This window comes from Epargyreus clarus, unplaced genomic scaffold, assembly GCF_041222505.1.
Source record: "Epargyreus clarus isolate Ecla_fem2 unplaced genomic scaffold, WU_Ecla_fem_2.2 ptg000006l, whole genome shotgun sequence".
Taxonomy (NCBI): Eukaryota; Metazoa; Arthropoda; class Insecta; order Lepidoptera; family Hesperiidae; genus Epargyreus; species Epargyreus clarus.
In genome coordinates this window covers 5,816,332-5,838,713 of record NW_027332214.1, presented here as the reverse complement: position 1 = coordinate 5,838,713, position 22,382 = coordinate 5,816,332, and the positions used below count along the sequence as shown (strand labels likewise).

The 22,382-nt window shown below is 35.9% G+C and overlaps 2 protein-coding genes across 2 annotated transcripts in view; one reads left to right on the top strand and one right to left on the bottom strand.

Annotated features, from left to right (window-relative positions):
* LOC140742805 (RNA helicase aquarius) overlaps positions 1–22,382 on the top strand; it is an 86,025-nt gene that overhangs the window by 28,718 nt on the left and 34,925 nt on the right. Inside the window, exons 7-13 of the mRNA XM_073073822.1 lie at positions 9,154–9,267; positions 10,133–10,236; positions 11,490–11,601; positions 13,048–13,261; positions 15,333–15,381; positions 16,502–16,737; positions 17,256–17,473. Coding sequence (XP_072929923.1) covers positions 9,154–9,267; positions 10,133–10,236; positions 11,490–11,601; positions 13,048–13,261; positions 15,333–15,381; positions 16,502–16,737; positions 17,256–17,473 — 1,047 coding nt within the window. The remainder of the gene's footprint in view (positions 1–9,153; positions 9,268–10,132; positions 10,237–11,489; positions 11,602–13,047; positions 13,262–15,332; positions 15,382–16,501; positions 16,738–17,255; positions 17,474–22,382) is intronic.
* On the bottom strand, positions 3,830–8,622 carry LOC140742803 (G-protein coupled receptor Mth2-like). Its single transcript, XM_073073819.1, has 8 exons — positions 8,158–8,622; positions 7,300–7,467; positions 6,781–6,896; positions 6,543–6,621; positions 6,057–6,217; positions 5,553–5,691; positions 4,952–5,041; positions 3,830–4,471 (listed from the first exon to the last, which is right to left on the bottom strand). The coding sequence occupies exons 1-8, from the start codon at positions 8,436–8,438 to the stop codon at positions 4,261–4,263; spliced, it is 1,245 nt and encodes a 414-aa protein (XP_072929920.1). The 5' UTR covers positions 8,439–8,622; the 3' UTR covers positions 3,830–4,260.

The window sequence follows — 22,382 nt, the reverse complement described above, 5'->3', positions numbered from 1 at the left end:
TATAAATAAATGTTTCTCGTCGTGTTCACATCCTTTTAGTTATTATATTGATTGGTCTTGTGTGGTATCACTTTAATTATGTGGCAACAAATATATAAAGTAAAAATGACAATTATAAATACCCAAATATGCTTGTTTATGTGAGTATCAGATATTAATTAAATAATTATCACTTGTTTCAACGGCGAAGGATATTATTTTGATGAAACCTAAATGGTTCAAAGTTCTTTAAAAAGTTCTCAGTGTATGCGTGTGTCTACTAATTTAAGTTGAGTATTAAGTTGAGCAGCATGGTGGAGTATGGCCTTAGGGTGTTTTTAATATCGTGCGGATTTCAACACGCACGCGGGATGGCCCCGCATGCGGAATTCCCGTAAATGTTCTTTTCATACAAGTATTTATTGTAACGCGTTGAATACGCACGCGGGACGCGGGGCGAAATCCTGGGTAGCAGCCCCGCGCCGGGCCCCATGCATGCGCGAGCGCTTCTATGGGACCAGTGTACTACATGCTATAATGTGTAACAAACGTTCGAGCAAGAATCCTCTTTTCAAATAACAGGCCATATTGCGACCTAGTCTTCTTATTTCGTCTTTTATAAATTGAGTACATGATCAATAGTTTTTTGAGTTTGTTGTCTATTGTACCCAACCACATAGCACAGCAGCCCGCAGAAAACTAGATCGTGGACTAGCGTGTCTCACGCTGCGTGAAAATTTCCGCGTGCGGGGCAATCCCGCGTGCGTGGTGAAACACGCACGATATTAAAAACACCCTTAACCCGTTTCATTCTGACAGGAAACCCGTGCCAACCGTGTGAAACAGTGAACAACGTGTGAACAGGATGATTTAGTACTTGAATAAGTGAATTCTTCTGCTGTTATATCATGAAGCTGTATTTTTTATTTATCTTCTGTATGTGAACAATTACTTGCTATAATCATAAATCTAAACTATATTCATAAATTATAACTTTTTCTATTCTCATATCTTATTAGCACTATTTCCATTACACACAAAAACGCAAGCAGCCAGACCCAAATAGATCATGAAACATCATCATTTACATATCTGTCTGGGGTCGAATCCGGAAGCGGTATGGTGTCGCTCCGCCACGCAGGTCGTCAATAAACATGAAATGTAAAGTCCCAACACATTTACCCGATATATTTGAATAAGATTATATTTAATCGCTTATTGTAGGGTATAGAGCATGTGCCTAAACGAAAGCGAAAACGCATAAGATGCAGTGCATTGTCGCCCATCTCGTTCATTTGCATGAAATTTTGTAATTTAAACGTTTGTACGACCCGATAAGTTTATTTTTGCTTTACCTATATTTAAATTGTATGTATGTATGAACGTATGTACTAAATACTGCGTACGACTTACGAGACAAGTCGTACACGACCCGATGACTTGCGTATGTTTGACTTACCCACAACCTTTGTTTTTAGGGTTATATACAGTAATCGAAGGACAGTCTACTAGATAGATATATAGTCTACTAGATACTAATCCTAAGAAATCCGCCAGTACATTTGTCTCATAGACCAAATTGATTTGTCCTTTGCTCACACCTTTTAAGGATTACCCTTTTATATAATTTTCATAAAATATGTCATAATAGGAAATATCTTAAGAAGTAATTACCTATGGGGGACTATATAAGAAATCTACGGATATCCCTAATTTTCAACTGTAGCAAAAAGATGTACCTAACTACCGTCTTTTGTGTTATATTTTTTGCAACCCGAAGTAAGGAACAAATAATATGAACTGAGCAATTAGGAATGCAATTTTGCGATAAAATTCCCGAATTGGAAAAAATTGTAAACACACAACCAAATACTTATCTACCGTCTTTTGTGTTATATTTTATGCAAATTGAAGTAAGGAACAAATAATACGAACTGAGCAATTAGGAATGCAATTTTGCGATAAAAATCCCGAATTGGAAAAAATTGTAAACACACAACCAAATGTATTATTTATTTTTTATGTATGATAATGTATGTATAGTATTCGTTTGTATGATGGCACGAAACTCTAATCGCGTTTCCCGCTCACACTTACTCGATTTTTTATTTAACTGGACGGATAATTAGGAATAGCAATTATTGACCCGTCGATTTTAAACTCAACAGTTTTTTGTGTGTTGTTTATAAATTCCGAAAAATATTTTTGACACTTGGGTTTTTATTTATCCCACCTGATTTAGATTGTTGAATTATCTTCTTTGCGAATTCATATCTACTTATATTCTACATTTGTTCAGACAGATAAATACATTGATGGGAAGTAGTTATGATTCTGATATGACTGATATAGTATATTGTACTATGTTAGCTTGGATCACTGTGGTAATTAGAGATGGGCAGAGGGTTTAAACCCATCGGGAATAAACCGGGTTTTTACCCGGTCGTTGGGAAGAAATAGGGTTTAAACCCGAAAATGGGTTTTTATTCGGGTATTTAATATTTTCACGCATATCTATCCTTTTTTAAGCGCAATTATTACTTTGATGATGATACTGTACTAAATATGGACTGTAAAAAGACATTTACAGCGCCAAAATGCCATTTTATCACGCCATTATAGATGCAGACTTAAGTAAGAAGCCAAAAGTACAAAATATGCGCAAAAAACATAACCGTTCCGTGGCAGTCGGGTAAAAAAATAGGTAAAACCTCAAAAATAACATTAAAAAATGTAAAAACGTTGAAAATACCGTAGAAACTTCTAGTACATCTATTCAATAAATATTGGAAGTATTTTAAAAACTGTCTACAGATTTTATGAAATCATTTTTAAATACCCGAATAAATACCCTGTGGGAGGGTATAAACGGGTATTTATCGGGTTTAAACCCAGTACTGGATTTAAACCGGGTGTTTTGCCCATCTCTAGTGGTAATACTGTGATACGTTATCTACTCTGTACTAATAGACCGAAGCGGAAATCCTTTGCCTATCTATTTTACTCCTGTTGCGTTTCGTCTACATAAACACGTTAACATGGCTATGATAGCATAGTGGTTGGAACTCGGTCTCTCGATCGAGGGGTCCGAGGTTCAAAACTCAGGTTTGAGATGCGTTCTCCTTTTTTAAATTTATGTGCGTATTATAAATTGATTGTCACTTGCGCTTGTTTGATTGAGAGATCTTTAAAAAACAATATTAATGGTAGGTATGTGAGTTCTACCAACGCACTTGACCAGCGCGGTGATCTATGGCCTGATCCTTCTCATTGTGAGAGGAGACCCGGTGCCCAATGCCCAGCAGTGGAACAGTAATAGGTTGACGACGACGAAGTTAACGTTAGGATGTACTTTAGGAAAAATCAGGTCCTAGGAACACATTTATTTTGTGAACTTTTGTTTTTTACTGTTGGCAATCCTGTCTTATTTAAGATCAGTCAAAGATGATGTTTCTATCCTTGGGTGCTAAGTAGGAACGCTTTGAGAAGCATTGCATGTACAGGGAATACGTACCTGCAGTTCTGTTGACCTACCATTTGTATCAACTTTAATATTGAGTATACTTCTTACAATCCTCTATGAAAAATAATATACCTACTACCAAACATCTACCTTTTTCGAAATCTGTTTCGAAATGTTGTTGAATATGAAAGTTTCTAAAAATCGCCAGAAGATGGCATTGCTTACAGTTCTTACTCATCTGAGTCGATGGACACTTTGCTCTGTTAAAACGTCGTTCCAGCGTTGTAATACAGATGGCGCCACATAATACATTTTACTTCGATCGTATTACTTATTAGTTTGTAAAAATGTTACACAATCCCCTTCGTTGTCTAAAATGTATTTTATTAAAAAAATATTAACTCCGTACAAAATTTTCATTTATTTACAAAAATAGGTACTTATTTATTAAATTTAGGTACTTTAACTACGTAACAAACACAAACAAATTATAGATATGTCAAACATTTAAATAAAAAGTTAGTGCACATTATTTCATTTCATAAATTAAAAAGATTAAATAGATTAAATTTAATAGATTAAGATCTAAAATAGAGATGCTGTTTACCAGCATATAAATAAAAAAGTAAAATATAATATTTGCTAAAAACATAATTAAATGATTACTTACAAATGTATTTTAATTAACATTATCTTATTTAAAATATTTTGACATTGTTTTTACTGACGGTGAACCTTATAAGAGGTTTTGCAATCTCCTAGGAGGCGATGCTTTAAAAACATCAAATAATCTAAGTCAGTACTTTAAAGCATCAGATTCAGTTCCTCTCATCCATGGTGTGGTCAATGGTATGCTGGATGACTCCCTCCTCGTCATCGTCTCCAAGGGCCAGGTACCTCTCTACAGGACCGGCCATGCAGTTCAACAAGCCACGCTTCAGCAGGGCCTTAACAACGCGCTTTCTAAATACCACCAGTAGAAGGAATATTAAAAATCCTTGAAGCATATTAAAAATGTCTAATATGTACCTGAAAATAAAATAGCTTCAGTAGTTGACGAATGTCAAAGGGTTTTAAATTTTCATTACTTTATTTGTAGTACCTATTTGTTGTTATAGCAGCCATAGAAGTGAATACATTGTTAAAATTTGAACTATCTACCTATTCATTGCAATACGTACAAATATTACGTATAACTTAGCGTAGCGCTAGAATTTCGGCCTATTAAGTCGCAGATTCGCAATTCAAATCTTAGGCACGCACCTCAGATTATTCGAAATTATATGCGTATGGGTATTTAATTATATTTTTTTAAACGGGTTACGAGAACACCGTGTTCGTGAGGTGTAGACCGCCTTATTACGTACTCTAAAAAGTTCTCAAAGGTGTGTGAAGTCTACCAATATACGCTTGAGCAGTGTTGACTTTAACTTAAACCTTTTTTTGAAATTACAGACAGACACTTCAATTTGATTTGTAAACAGATATAGATTACATAAATATACTCACCATATTACATGTTTTTCCATTAACGAGCTTATCATTTCGGTTACCCACGGCAAACCCATTATGATGAACATACGCAATGACATTATGAATCTGAAAGCATAATCATTATATTTTAACACATTCCGACGATTATGTCCACGGATCGTATTATCTGTTTACTAAAAAACAAACATCTTATGATACGATCCTACGGAGCTACGATATCCTTTGTCTGTCATATGCCGCGACCCAAATGGGGCTTCCGAGGATGCGGGCGGCAAGAGTTGGAACTCGAACAGAAGAGGAACGTAGGAAGAACGACGGTATGTGTGACCGCACACTGTCATCAATAGTAACAGTGCGAATATAAATGTGGCTGACCTTGATAGGGGTAGCGCGCTGGGAGGCATAAGTTTGAAATCCCTGAGTTCTCCACATAGCGCTGAGAACAGTTACCGGAGGATTTTATTAGCTAAACATCCCACATAACCCGGTGTCGTTCCCGCGGCAACAAAAACGACACATAAAAATGTGACAGCGGTGCCTCCGAAGTTAAACATCATAGGTTCTAAAGTTATAAAATTAAAAAACATAATACGAAAAATAGAAATTATGTACTTACTTGTATCGTAAAGTTTTAACGTGACTTGACGAAAATGAACGTCGCCAAAGGTAAATAGAAGTGTAAATAAAAATACAAGTATTCGCCACTATGAGAATCGTCATCACACTGTACAGGTAGTACCACTGCTGCTTTTTACCTGTAAATAAATTATTGAATACTATTATTTTGTAATGTAGTAAATACTATTATATCTAGCAAGAGGCATACCTTGCCGGTGACAGAGATTCTAGACGGCGTCAGATTTTGCCGCACCCGGTTTAGGGGCGGCAAAATCTGATATACAAGAGGTGCTCTGATTCATGGCAACTTGCCATTTGGAAATCATGTTAAATACAGAGGAAACATACTTAATCAATCAACCCCAGATAAGATTGTATCCTACCTGAGTTTGGCGACAGATGCGTTGTTACCTCGGAAGACTAAGTTGGAACGCCTCGGACAACGCCTCGTTTATCACAAACTTTAAAAATTAAACATTACTAAATACTTTTGATGACTTACTATAAAACCAGCAGCTGCTGAACCCTATGCCTGGTTTCGAATGGTCACCGGGGTGGTAGTTGACAATCACCATGCACAGCGTCAGAATTGCGGGGCACCCCCATGCGTACAGAGCGTACCAAGAAAACGTCTTCCAGTCATAATTATTTACCATTGGTCGCCTGAAAATGACATTAATGTATTACTAGCTGACCCGGCAAACGTTGTGTTGCTATATAAATAAAAAAATGTTAAGGGTGACAACCCTTATCACTTAGTGGTATGAAAATAGATAGTAGCCGATTTTCAGACCTACTGAATATGAATATAAAATTTGGTGAAAATCGGTAAAGCCGTTTCGGTGCATACTTCATTCACCCCATTACCACTAAAATTGCAGTGCAGTATAAATCGACAAAAGTATGACTTTTGTAAAGTAAGCTTATATTCTAAATGAGAAAACTAAATATAATCATTTTTTTAAATATCAACTTCCAAAAAACTTACCTCATACTTAATAAAATTTGTATTGCTATTGCATTTGTCCAAAAAAAGCTTGAAACTAAGAAATAGTACATCAAGAAGCCTGAAAGAGACCAAAATAAGTGAATACAAGAAAACTTGATTCAATATGAATAAAAAAAACATTTCGACTCCTACTAGAAAACAGATCGGTCTACAATCACGTTTCCTACTTGAATCGTTAAAAAATGTTGTTTCCTGTTGCTTGAATATAACATCGTACCTCGTATTGCACACCAGGTCATGTCAGAATACTCCATTATTTGACTTATACCCAGTAAACCCAATGCAATCGAAAAACTGGTGCATAAACTTGCTATACTTTTTCCCTGAAGGTCTCTGTAATAATAATTTAATTTTACTTGTGTAAAACATTAGTGCAATGGGTAAAAACAACTTTATTACCAAGCCTCCGCTGTCTGTTCGTCTGTCGACGAGGTTCTGTCTCCTGATACGACATATTTTTTTTACAGTTATGTATTTATTACATTGTATTATTGTATTTATTACATAAATACAAAGAAATAAATAATAAAGGACGTCAGGATTACAAAGTACAAAATGCATGCTACTTTCATACATACATACATACATGCTACTTTACATCTGCGCCTTGTGCGGCAACTTCAGTATGAACCACGGGCGGCAAACTCATCCTGCACCGATAACGGCTGTCACTTTCGCTGTACCACTATCGTGTAAAGTTATAATTCCCTTAAAACTATTTATTAATTATACCAACCTTATGTCTGGAAGGGCTGCGTACACAATTGTTGTCATAGTCAAAAAAATAATCGAGATTAACATACAGTAACCCAAAACTCTGTTATCCTCTTCTCCTTCTACACAATATGCTATCAGATAATCAGTTTCAATTGAGGTATTTACCATTTCGGTTATTAAGCAGAATCTAAAACAAGTTTTGTGAAATTTAACTTTCTTATAAAGTATACATAGTAACATATACGTAGTATAATAGCAAGGTAAAATAAAGCTAAATTGACTACAAATTTAGGCCCAACTTCCGCGATTAGCGTTTAATTTATAACAACTCGTATGTATACAGTAATGAATGAATTACAACTGTGGCATATGCTCTAAGCCACTTTAAGACTTTAAAGGGATGGTATCTAAAAGACGAATGATCGATGGGTCGAAATGTTTCCGCCATAAGAAATGACAAATTGTTTAAAGAATTGTTTTATCGTATGTTAAAAAAATTTGAAACGGGAGGACATTTCGCTGACTCGGAGATAAATTCTTCCGTTCTACCCCTTAGAACAGTTCAGAAAAACACTTGACTTTTTTTCGCCGATCTCTTTGTATAAAAACTTAACACCATGGATATTAACCCAAATCCCCCCTTCCCACTCTTTAAAAAACTATAGCTACACCCATCCTTGTAGGCTACACTGATGAATGTGATCTAAGGGACACCATATCAAAGGTTATGCAAGTTGTAAGCATTTTTTAAAACAATATTATCCAATTTAATTAGACTAAATTATGTAGGGAGTAACATACCATATTTTTTTATTAGATTAGTGCTAGTGGGCGGAGACGGATAAACACATGTGGTATAAGTCAGATCAATACTTACACATCTCGTTGCACTTCGAATTTGCCGTCCTCCATATTAAAGTATACTTCGCCCGAGTCTGTTATAGTGGTGTTTAAGTGTTTTGGGGATATTATATTAAACCCCAGTTCACAATTAAGCAACATTGGGGATGTATTGTTTGTTCTCACATCTAAACAGTGGTCTTGATGTCCGTCCATCGTTAAAGCACTAGATCTGGTACAACACAGAAGATCATCGGGAACTGCTGTCACTACCCCGAGTATAATGAGGATCAGAATAATCATTTTAAACGGCACCATTGTGTCAATTTAGTAATATAATCATACTTGCATGTCACATATAAATCGCTTTGATTGCGGTCTCTATGTTTACAATACACACGGCCAGTCGCGTTTGCTGGTCGCTTTTAAACTACTGCTAACTTTATAACATGCAGACATAAAATATGTTATCTAGCATTAATCGTTATCATCACAGTGGGTCAGTAAGTATATTGCTGACCCAGCTGTATATAGATGTCTTCTACGAATAAGATGAGTTCAGGCTAAAATCAACCACGCTGGCCAAAGATTAATATTAAGAAGTCCATCAACACTCTACCTTCTACTTTTGTTAAACAAATATTATTATTAAGAGAAACTGCTTACAAAACATTTTCTTTTTATTAAAAATCACTTCAGGACCCTGGTTAGCCACGGGTCCGACTGTCCGACTTGTAAAAATATATTCCTCCTTTAAAAACAATTGGTTTTTATAGTGACATTATCATATACGTTGTTACGTCATTTGTTCGGAACGAATTTTTAAACTCATTCTGCATTTCGGAATAAAATTAATAATATCATAACAATTGATATCAAGCACCCCACGCTTTTCGAACATTAGCATTAACGCTCATCAATCATTTTATTCTTACATTAAGAATATTTTTTACTTTTTAGTTTGATTAACAACGAAAGCGGGGGTTTTCAGTTTTTCAAAGTATTATTAATTTAAATAATTCTTTTGTTTCAGCTCTTACAAATGCTGAAGTTCTACGCTCGGTTCGAGATCAGCGACGAAACGGGTGATCCGATGACTGATCGTGACATGACCCTGCAGCATTATTCCAGGATCACATCCTTACAGGTAATTCACAAGTCTTGGTGTTCACGACTACCAGACTCTTGACGTCGAAATCGCAAGTGACTAAGGATTAAATCTGGTTCGAGATGCATCAAGGATTAGAAGCAGCGTCCTATTATGAATATCACGACTAAATTCGTTAACATATTTCTCATATACAGTATGCGGTCCACCTGAAAGTAAGTGAGCACTGCTGCTCGTTGACATCTGTTAAACTGTTCATGCAGAACAGGGGTTTTATTTGAGGCCAATCACAGATACGGTGCCACTCCTGACGATCGAGATGATTATCACTTGCATTACCAATGGTACCCAAGTATCAATGGTAATGGTACGAAAGTACAATTGGTAATGGTATTCCACTACAAACTAATTATTCAAATTAGTTTATTTTTAACACGCTTTCTTATGTTCATACTTAATTTTCGCAATTAAGATTTGATCGACTTTGACGCACTTATACGTGGAGTTCGAACACAACTTAGTCCTAAGGGTAGCATCTGGGGACGATTTCGGTTGGGACTCTTTTCTAATTCTTTCTGGGGCTGATTACAGATGTTCATGAGCGTCTTACCACCAGATCAACTACAGTTGCCACTCATTTGCTATCTCATTATTATAATACAATAATTAGCTTTTTCAACGCATGCGGTGGAATTAGATTGCATCATAATACCACAATATATAGGAAACAAATATGCCCAAATAATAAAATACGTAATAAAAATTGTAATACAGAGAAATGAATGAATGAAAAACCCGCGTACCTATTGTTTTATCGTTTGCGTCAAGAGTAACGCATTTAAATGTTATTTGTGTTCGCAAACAGCATTGACGATAATATTATCGAAATATATTTTGTTATCAGAAAGCGGCGTTCTCGAAATTCCCGGACTTGCGGCTGTTTTCCCTAGCCAACGTGGCCAGTGTTGACACGAGGGAATCATTGCAGAAACACTTCGGAAATTTGAGGTGAGTAAAGCAATGAGACAATGAGGTATGCCCCCAATTATATGTCCTTGAAGAGTAAGTAACAAAATAGACTTATTGCGTCTGATACAAAAGGTACAAAAGTTTTTGATTGGCCCAAATTGCATGTATAACATAGTACATGTTGATCGTAATAAATGCCATATTGGTATGATTTACCCACTGTTATTAGATTAATTTGGTATTCCTCCTAATATGGTTGATATTTTATAATAATAATCATATATTTTCCAAAAAAAAATAAAGCTTGACAATAGTCAGCAATTCCGCGTTGGACTGTCCTTGGATTCGTCTAAAATTAATATAATATTTATTTACCCAATGCATACCAAGAGACACAGTGTTGTCGGGGTCTATTTTGTTACTTTATCTATAGTTTCAGCCAAATAAAATTTGTATGCTATGAAGACTAATAAGTACCGAAACAATATTGTCTTTTAGCGAGAAACTCTTTGTTTTATTACACATAGATACCTATCGAGTCATATCTGTACTGAGTAATGTTTGTCGAGTACAATAGATTTTTTTCATATTTTGTTAAATAGGAAATTTTTCATGGAATTTACATTGATATTCATGAGAACTATTCTTATGTATCATAAATAGCCGGAACCTAAGTTTTGAAAACGGTATTGAAAAAGTGACAAATATGATAAATTACGTGTCGATCTCTTATTTCACAAAAAGTTAAAAGTAAAACCCGACTACGTAAAAAAACGCTTTAAAAAGTAGGTATGTAGCAAGAAAATATACTTGTGTAATTTTAACACTATTTATTATTCAGTATAAATATTTACACAACTGTCATATACAATTTAATTTGATAGACAAAAGATAGCTATCATTACCATTACGTATACCATTGTTTTACTTAGAACATTTTACTGAACCAATACCGAATTTATGTTTAGTATAATATATAAAATGGTTGTTACTATGGATATGTGGAAGAAATTTGGGGGAAAGCCAAATAAAATAAAGTTTTTAAAGGAGATATAGTCCGCGTAAAACTGCTAGTCCACTCTGAATATAGAAATGATTCGCATCGCCATAGCAAATTGTATGACTACACCTGCTCGCAACAACTTTAGAGCGGACTAGCAGTTTGGCGACTATACTTCGGTTTTCGTCCAACTCGACCCCACAAAAAAATCTATAATGTTTGAGTTTTTGTAAAACAAATTAAAATTATTACGACGATATTGTTACATTATTAATACGTTCTACATTTTTAGTGATAAAGCCTTACGCGCCATCGCGACGTATTTGAATCTTGTACCGACCGAGGGAAAGGAGGACGAGGCGCCATGGCATCGGCTCGACAAAGATTTCCTCAAGGAACTACTGGTAAGTGACAAATTACTTTAGTAATAAGGAGATATTTATAAGAAACGGCCGGGCCTGTAAATATATAACTGATTTCAATAAAAAAGTATTCTGGTGAGGATGACATTGCCGCTATCTGAGAATAAGTTGTCGAGTTTATGCCGCCCCCTTATAAAATTCCGTCCGGGGCGCATTATGAATTTGTCGCCTTAGAAATAATTAGGTCAACTAAGAAAAAAAGATATTTCTGTGGGAAATAAAAATTAAAAACCAATAATTTATGGTATTACCGCCCACAAAGGATGTCGCTCGGACGTAGAATTACAGTTGTACAGAACATTTGTAGTAGGTACATGCATATACTTGATCAACTTTTTTAAACCGTGTTTTGTTACGACATTCAAGTCGCTTGTATGCTTTTCTATTCTTTTTAACACGCTTTTATTAGCTTCAGACGTATGTATGTTAGTATGTAACGGAATCTTTGAACATGATTTTAACCCCCTTCAAAACGTCGGATTAACTCGAAATTTGGCATACTTATTAAGGACCGATGACAATTCAATATTTTAAACATTAATAGTTTTGTACCATTGTCCTTATCAACATCCTCTGGATTAACGATTTTCGAGGCGAGATTTTTCAAACACCTTCAGCAAAGTTCATCGCAACTTTAGATTGCAAATAATAATTATTGCTATTTAGTTTCAATAGGCGTAACTTTTATATCGTGATTTTTAGTTTAGAAAATAATAATGTTATTTCCCTATAACTCAAATGTTCTGAAACATATCTATAATGCGCTCTTGTAGAATGATTTTTAGGATTCCGTACTCAAAGGTTAAAACGAAACCCTCTGCGGTCTGTTCGTCTGTCGTTGGGCTTTATCTCTTAAATCGTACTAGATAGACACTTGATTTTTTTACAAACGATGAATAATGGTGGTCGCTATAACGAGAAATACTAAAAATTAATAAATAATTATAGTTCAAAAAACTAAAAAACACGCTTTTATGATAAAATCAACTAAAAAGTAGAAAATAATTTTCAATCTAAGAATCAATTAAGGAACAGTAAATAGTATAATTGTGGAAAAAGTGTGGGGTGCTTTTCGAACCTGATAAATGGAGCACCCCGCACTTTTTCCACAATTATACTATTTACTGTTCCTTAATTGATTCTTAGATTGAAAATTATTTTCTACTTTTTAGTTGATTTTATCATAAAAGCGTGTTTTTTAGTTTTTTGAACTATAATTTTTTTGGTATGTAACGGAATCTTTGAAGTCGATTTTTACCCACTTTGAACAGAATAAATTCAAATTTTGAACAACTATGAAGAATCGATGACAATACATGATTTTAATCACTTAGTCTCATTATCTTCGTCAAGATCATCAGGATTAACATCCTTATGCGATTATAGTGTGGTTTTCAGCTTTTTTAACTATATTTTTTAATCAAACAGATTTCAAGACACGAGCGTCGTATATCTCAACTAGAGGAGCTGAACACGATGCCGCTGTATCCTACCGAGGAGGTGATATGGGACGAGAACGTGGTACCCACCGAGATCTTCAGCGGCGAGAATTGCCTCGCGCTGCCCAAACTGAACCTGCAGTTCCTGACGTTGCACGATTACCTGCTGAGGAACTTCAATTTGTTTCGATTGGAGAGCACTTGTAAGTATTTATGATCGTTAGTTAGTTTTTGTTGTTTGTGAAATAATTGTTGTGTTTCTGTCTTATAACGAGACAAGAAAGCTTAGCTGAGGTTGATAAAATAAAAACGCTTTCCACACTAGGATTCATTTGTGGATACCATGGACACACACAAGGACAAATACATAAACACCCGGACCCAGAACCAATATGTAAATCATCATTCAGATATCCGTATGATTTGTCTGAGATTTTAGTTAGATGTTGCGTTTTAACTGTTATACAATTAATTTTCTCAGATTTATAAGAAACAGACTTCGTACTTAGTAAAATCATTACTTTGGTTTTATGTATAATTGGTATAGTTAATATGAAATTTTATGAGTGTAACTTTATTGCTTAAAAGACATAAAAAACATATTAAACAGTTACAAGTGACGTCATTGGCGCTGGATAAAGCTATCATCTATAGGTCAGCGAGATAAACCCCATCATTATGAAATGAATGAACGATTCATTTATGACTATTGAACGTAATCGTATAATCTACGAGTTAGTCACCGAGTCTTAAGACTAAATTAACTATGATCATATACTTAGTATAATCGTTAACGTTTCAATTACCATGAGTTGGTTGATGGCAGTCATGGTGACTGTACCATTTTGCATAGCAAATTAATAATTACACTTAGTTAATACTGATTCAAGGAATGGTTCAGAATACAGTTCATTACTTCTTAGATATTGACTGAGCGCTATGAAATAGGTCTCTTGAAAAATATGTAAAACACCTCTAAAACTTGGTAATTTTCAGAGACATTCCTCAAAAAAATGTAAGAGGAACGCCATACGGAGGGCATACCTTATAAATGTCATTAAAATCATTCAGCTATTATTTCTTACGAGCTTTTGCCCGCAACTTCGCTCGCGTTACGTAGTAATATTATTAACTAAGAAGATTTAAAGAAGATACAAACTTTCATCCCCTATTTTATCCCCGTGGGGGTAGAATTGATCAAAATCCTTTCTAAGCGGATGCCTACGTCATATCATCTACCTGCATGCCAAATTTCAGCCCGATCCGTCCAGTATTTTGGCTGTGCGTTGATAGATAGTCAGTCAGTCACCTTTGAGATATATATATATTTAGTAATTTAGATGTGTAATCAAACATAGTCAACATACAAACATAAAGTCAGTGCAGGAGACACTGAATAGTTATTCGAAAAATTATGATAAGAGAGAATGTCAACACATTATGCAAATATGCACAGGGTGACGATATATTAAGGATTGCATTCCTAACATACAAGTGATAGCAAGGTGATAAGTATGAAATTCCGCTTTTTAGACTAGTGTAGATTCAATTCCTATTTATGCCTCATAATATCAGTGTTAAGCGCTGCTGTGTTGAATGGTGTGGTAAGGGATACTTTTGGGAGGGGTTCCAGCTTAATCCTCAGGGGTAGCGGCGCATTTATGGCCGACCTCAGGTAGGAATATTTAATTCTATGAGGCTGATTACAGATGTCCTCGGGCGACAATAGCCACTTACCATCAGATGGACTGCGTGCTCGTCTCTAACTTTTATCCGACTCAGAAGGAGTATTTATGTATGTATATAAGCGTATGTATGTTAACAAAGACTTAACGAAGTTGTGTTTTACAATGTAGACGTAATAAACGAGCACGCGGTCTACCTAGTGGTAAATGGTCATAGACTTTTGTAATCAACCCCAAATAAGATTAGATTGCTACCAGAGGTCGGCCACAGATGCGTTGTTACCCCTAAGGTCTAAATTGAAACACCTCGAATAAGTATGTGTCCAAACCACACAAATGACACAAAAGACGTCACAAATCTTAGTCCTCAGGAAAGGTCTCGCATGTGTGATCGTCTTCAGAAAAAACTCCTGTTCTATATACAGTGAAGTTGGTTACGGATGTGACAGTGACCACTTACCATCAAATGAAGTACGTGCTCGTTTGCTTATAACATACTTTGGAGCTGATTTTTTTTATTTTTTGTATTTGGCGTCGTTATTTGTACGCTAATTTTATCTCTTATCTAATTTTATTTTATTTGTTCCAGATGAAATCAGACAAGACATAGAGGATGCCGTTTATCGTCTAGCGCCGTGGTATGTGAATGAAGTTTTATTTTATCATTCGGTCAATTAGTCGTCATCAACCCATTACCGTCCCACTGCTGGGTACGGGTCTCCTCTCAAAGTAAAGGAGTTTTGACCATAGCCCACCTTGCTGGCGAAGTGCGAATTGGTATACCCTTGAGAACTATTATAAAGATCTCTCAGGCGCGTAAACTTTCTCAAGATCTCATTACTGTTATAGCTCACCGGCTTTAAAATCATTATCTCGATAATCAATTTTTATATACGCACTAATCTTTGGAAAATCAAAGATCTAAGATTTGAACCCGGGATCCCCTGATTTTGGCGGATTTTATTTAGGTTAACTCCTTAGGATATTTAGTTAGTATTTAAATAATATTGACCTTAGAGTCTTCTTTGCAGTTTACGCATTTAGTCTTTTCTCGTATTCCTGTCATGTCCATCATCGCAGACTGCGTTTAATTAAGATTCAAAGCATTTTGCTTCACATTGTATTTTAGTATGGTAATTATTTTGTGTTAAACTACAGAATGATTCTTTGTCACATTGTTCAATTGTATTTTTAGAAATAACATTCAGATGCTTAAGTTTTAAATGATTCTGTGCAGCATATTTAAAACATATGAGACAAATAAAAATAGGAAATAATTAATTTTAATTGGCCAAAACTATGTTTAAAGAGTCGCAAATTATCACATGTAGGTATGATGAAGCAAAGAGTTGGTTTAAGGGCATCTATGTTTATGACCTAATTCTTGATTTAACTTTTTTAGAAACATGACTAATTGGACGTGCTGGTCCCTTCATAACTTTCACTACTTTGTTACCAACGCGTAACCTATCCGTAACCTATACCTATTTGGCAAAGGGAGACCCCCCGTCGGGCTAGGTGATCATGCCCGGGGAGCGGCCTTGCTCTAATAGTCTCAGAGCTTGTATGTATGCACGATGTTGAGAAAACTTCGATAGCGTGATTCTTAATACGTGTGGCACCATCTCCTGACCAGTAGCGGGACGTTGTCACACATATATCACTCCACCCATAAAACTTGACTAATAAATGCTATTTCCTTAATTTCGACGCCTCAATGGCATTAATGTATTAAATATTAATTAATGCTTTATATAGGCGCGCTGAAGACGGCAGCGTGTACTTCGGTGGTTGGGCGCGTATGGCGCACCCCATCCAGAGCTTCGCAGTCGTGGAGGTCGCGAAGCCCAACATCGGCGAGAAGGCGCCCTCGAGGGTCCGCGCTGACGTCACCGTCACCCTCAGCGTGCGCAACGAGATTAAGCACGAATGGGAGAGTCTGAGGAAACATGATGTGTGCTTTCTTATCACCGTGCGACCTACGGAGGGCATAGGTAATTAATTGTCCATTTTGTAATATACTAGAATTTTCAAAACTTTTTGTAATGCTCTTTAAAAAAATCTGGTCCTTTGAGCCGAATTCGTGACTTTTTCAACTTGTTACTATTGAAAGATATAAAAACTCTACTGTGTACATACAAATGTAAACGGAGTGGCTTAATACGCTATTTTTGAACGTACCCAAGCTATTTGTCGAAACTTTCCAGGATATTTCCGAATGTTAACTAAATTCTAAAAAGTAAAATGTAGCCATACATATGGAAAATGCACCGAATTCCACTTGAATGTTTGCCTCTAACGTCGCTCAACCACCGACTGACCTACGCGACAGTTCACGTGACCAATCATTTATAATTTGTTGTAAACATCAATAAATTGACTATATTTTTTTTGCACTTGCAACTTTTAAAAATCGAAAAATTCATAGATTTACATGAATAAAAGAGAAGTTAAGAACAATAAAGAAGACTTAATATAATGAAGAAGATTATATCTAATGATATTATTTCAGGCACAAAATACGACTACAGGAAGAGCATGGTGGACCAAGCTGGCATCGTGTTCGTCAGGGGGTGTGAGGTGGAGGGCATGCTGGACGCCTCCGGGAGGGTCATAGAGGAGGGTCCGGAGCCCAGGCCGGAGCTCGACGGCGACTCTAGGACCTTCAGGCTGTTGCTAGATCCGAACCAGTATAGGTTGGACCTTGATCGCGCTAGCAAAGGGAGGGAGGTTTGTATGATTTTTTTTTAATTAGAAATAGCAGATTAGCATTTTTATTAGGTGGTATTATAAGCTTGTCCTTTTAATGCTTTATTTGTTATATTGTAGGTAGCAAACGAGAACGCGGATTGCTTTGTAGCAAACGAGAATACTGGTTGCTTTGTTAGTGGCTACTGCTGCCCATGGATATCTGTAATCAATCCCAGATTAGATTCCTACCCGACTTCGACCACCGATGCACTACTATCTACGGGGACTAAGCTGGAATGCCTCGGTAAAATATGTCATATAAAACTTTATCATAATCTAATTATTTTAGGTACAGTTTTAGCTTTTATCGTATTTGGTCCGTGACTCCTTTAAGCATTTTGGCTTATCCTTATACTTTTGTATCTGGCGATTTATGGCTAGTTGAAAAACATCACCCTGTAAATTAGTGATATTCAAAGTTTATTACGACCCCTAGGGGTTGAAATCAACTTAGAAATCAGTCAAAAACAAATTTGCAAAAGACATATTTGAAGATGATGAAAAAAAGTTTGAGAGCCTATTATGTATGTTTGTACTTTTAGTGTATGCGATGAGACATGTAAGTATTTTTAGACCAAAATATGTGTAAATGGTCCATGACCTTCGACGTCACGGACCACCGGTTAACATCTGTTCCTCTGAACCGGTTTGCCGCAATAAAACGAAACTGTAAGCTTTTGCGATGTTGTTTTCTTTGGTATATTAAGAAGGTCATCCTAAATTAGCTAATCTATTTCTAATTCGCGACCAATAACAAAACAGATATTTCCAGCGACAAATATTTTCTATAGGCTGCGAGTTCTTTAAATAATTGGCCAAGTGCGAGTCGAACTCGCGCTCGGACGGTTGCGTACCACCAAATTTTCTTTATTTTTAGTATTTATTATTATAGCAGCCAGTACTGTCTACCTATTACGAATCAATATATAAAAAGAAAAACGTCGAAAATTAGCGGTTTCTTGTGTGGCACCTCGATTTATTTTCAAATTATTTTCATTTTTAGTTTTTTTTTATAATATAAGAGTAGCAGACGAGCATGCAGTCCACCTGATGGTAATTGGCTACTGCCGCCCATGGACATCTGTAATCAACCCCAGATAGGATTAGATATACCTACCTGAGGTCGGCCACAGATGCGCCGCTACCCCTGAGGACTAAGCTGGAACGCCTCGGAAAAGTCTGTCTCCCTTACCACACCCTTCAAACCGGAACACAGCAGCGCCTAACATTGCTGTTATTAGATAGAAATAGGTGTGGCGGTGGTGCCGCCGGAGTCGAACCACAAAGGGTTCTACCACCTTCATTTTATTGTATTTGTTGTTATAGCGGCCACCGTTACACATATTCTGTAAAAGTCTCTACCTATAACGATTTAAGAGATTGAGGCCTGTGACAGATGGAGAGATGGCCTAGACCGGACAGACAGCGGACACTTAGTAATAGTGTTTCGTTTTTACCCTTTGGTTACGGAACCCTAAAAAGGAACTTCCCAAAAAGGTTTGCCTTAATAAAAAGTAAAGTAAGATTTTTGGCATTTGGACTATAGAAGGACGAAGTTTAAATTGTAAATTACTTTTCTCGTAAGACGCAGTTCCATGACAAAGAACATTGTTCGTAACATCTGCGTTCAACGCTCCTGCGACCTCGACGAAACGAGACAGTGGCCTACATTGGCCGGAATATTTACCTCCTCCAAACCTTTGTTTACAATCGTGTTCGTATTGAGTCAACATTTTCTTTTCTTTATATACCTAAACAATGAGGCAGGCCTGGTGGAAAGCAGTCACCGTCGCCTATGGATATTTGCAACACCAGAGGATTCTCCGAACAATGCAACATGTTTAATCTATGTATATATTATTTATGATACTAAATATTTTTGAAGAATAAAATAACCATAAGAACTATTATAATCAATTTGGAATTTGGTGGTTAATATCCGGTAGCATCAGCCACACCTATTTCTACCTAATAATAGTAGTATTAAGCGCTGCTGTATTCTGGTTATTCTATGGTTGGTTATGGTATATTATTCTGGTTTGAAAGGTGTGGTAAGGGAGACATAATTTTTCCGAGGCGTTCCAGCTTAGTCTTCAGGGGTCATCCATGGCCGACCTCAATTAGGAATTTAATCCTATCTGATCGCATGCTCGTCTGCTATTCTAATATTATAAAAAAAAAAACGATTACAATGCATTTCAAAAGTGATCTCATCTTCGAAAATTAATACATTTTAGGACATAACCGATTATTGGTACACTTTATACACCTTTGATATTTTTTAATCTCTAAAAAATGTAGTTCCTTTACTATGTTTGTTCTCACCGCTAAATCAACTGATAGCTAATTTACTGTACGTACCAACCCGTACGTACTAACATGTAGGTCGCCAAATGCCAACCCAATATCAGGTTCCTGAATTGCATCGCCGTCGGGACCGCGGACGAATGCTATAGCGTACCCGCAGTCCCGGCAAAGGGCGTCCAGAGGAACACCGTGGGGTTTAAGCCGGTAAGAGTCCGGCATATCCTCTCAGCTGCCCCCGCGGCAGAGAGGAACCCATGAGGGTATCCCCACGTAAAAAATAAACAAAAAAAAAATGGTTTCTGAATTGCATACTATTGAGCTAACACTACTATTTTAGTCTATTACCTCACTAATGATAAGCTAATCAGTAAGTTGAATTCTTGTAAACGCAATGAAATGTTTCAATGTAACTTTGTTACCGTCATGGCAAGATTAATATTACTAGAACTATTATGCAGATTATATTTTATAGATGTAAGATGTAATAAACATTTTGTGTTCATTATCCTATGTGATCACATCACTTTAATACACATATCATGACAATGTAGATGGTAATCGACCTATTCATGTATGATACGTAAATCGTAAACCTGTGGTAAGTGGTAAACGTGGTACAATTAATTAGCATGCACGATACGTCAATCGTAAACCTGTGCCAACGTGGTATAATAATAAGATATAATTTTGTATCTACGTGAACACTAATCAGTATTCTATTACGCTATATTTCTTGATTGTATCACAATAAAAGAAAATATTTAGAGGAAGATAATATATTTCCATAGATAAGTATATTTCATAACGATTTAATAATAATGACAATTATGACAATTGGATTCCCGCTTCCCGCCAAAAGTCAATCTCTCCGGCCACTCCGCACCGCACCTCCACACCGCATCGCACCATACCACAGATTAAAAATCACTCCTCTACAATTGATTCAACGTTTCCGTGAGAAATTTAAGAATAGTAAATTACATGTCGTCTTATGGTACTTTACAAGTTTTTATAGAAGTGAAACACGAAATGCACCCCATTAAATGTAAAAGATTAAGATATATGTAATTTACTAACTGTATTATATAGAAATGAACGTCCGTTGTTCTCTATAACCAACGTTAATCTATCCAATTATTCCGTTAGTTAGTTATTAGGGTTCAGTGCCCAAAGGGTAAAAACGGAAATCTATTACTAAGACTCCGCTGTCTGTCCGTCTGTCACAGTACCCTTACCATGAGTTTTTACGTTTCGACAAATATGACTGTTTTGGTATTTGGTATTTGCCCATACTATTTCCAATCAGCGCCCCTAGCGGATTATATCAGTACTTGGAAATTGTATGGGCCAATACGTAAACAAATACCAAAACAGTCATATTTGTCTAAACGTAAAAACTCATGGTAAGGGTACAGGGCTCTATCCCCTGAAACTTAGTAGATAGATACCTGAAATTGTTACAAAGTAGTAGTAAAGGTGGCCGCTGTAATAACAAATACTCAAATTAAAAAAAGCTGAAAATAAATGGGGGTCGCCATACGAGAAACCACTATTTCTCGACTTTCTCGTGTTTCGCTTTATCTATTAAACCTTAATAGGTAGGCAGTTCAAATTTTCACAATGTATTTACTTCAGTGGCTGCTATAATAACGAATTCTAAAAATAAAAAAATATATGAAAATGTTAGTGGTACGAATCCCTCCGTGTGCGAGTTCGACTTGCACTTGGTCAATTATAATTTATTACGTGTTACGTTCGGTTTTAATTAAATAGGTACTTATATGTACAATACGTAATTCGGTCTTTCTGTAGCCTGGCTACTGCAACCTGACGTATTCCATAACTGTGTAGCAGCAATTTATTAGGTAATATGACATATATTATAATAAGTAATGGAAATAAATAGAGTATGACTTCACGTCGCTTCAGATTTGCAAGCCATACCCACATCTGATCTCATCTGGTTGACTTTATCGAGGTCACTGTCGTAAAGTTTATAATCAGAAACATTTTATAGCGATCGTAGTGGTATAAAATATCTAAAACTGATTTAATTAGATTTTCTAGAACATATATTATGCTTAGAATTTTCAAATGTAATATTTCCTCGTAACAGTACCTTTTCCCTATATCAATGCTCACATGCACTCAGTTTTTTTTCAAAGATGCTTATGGTCTAGATTCAATCACTAGGCGAGAATTTGTTCTTATTTAATTCATAATACAAAAGCTCATAATAACATTAAAGTATTATAAAATATTTTAAAAGATTGCGTTTTCAAAGCTTAAGGAGTCATCATCTACGTACACTTCTTGTTACGACTAATCTACATTGGTACATAGGTACCTTTAACGTTAAATAAATTTAATTCTAGTCCATTAAAATGTGAACATCTTCTTAACAATAACAACCGATTAGCTATACAAACATACGCACTAGACGCGCTCAATTTCGCGAGCGTTAAAACACATGTTTGTTTTGAAATTGCCATTTTCGAAGACACATGTGGCTTCAATAAGGTTTTAGTAACGTCATTTTCTTTACAGAAATATCAATTGATACCCATATCATAGGGGCACA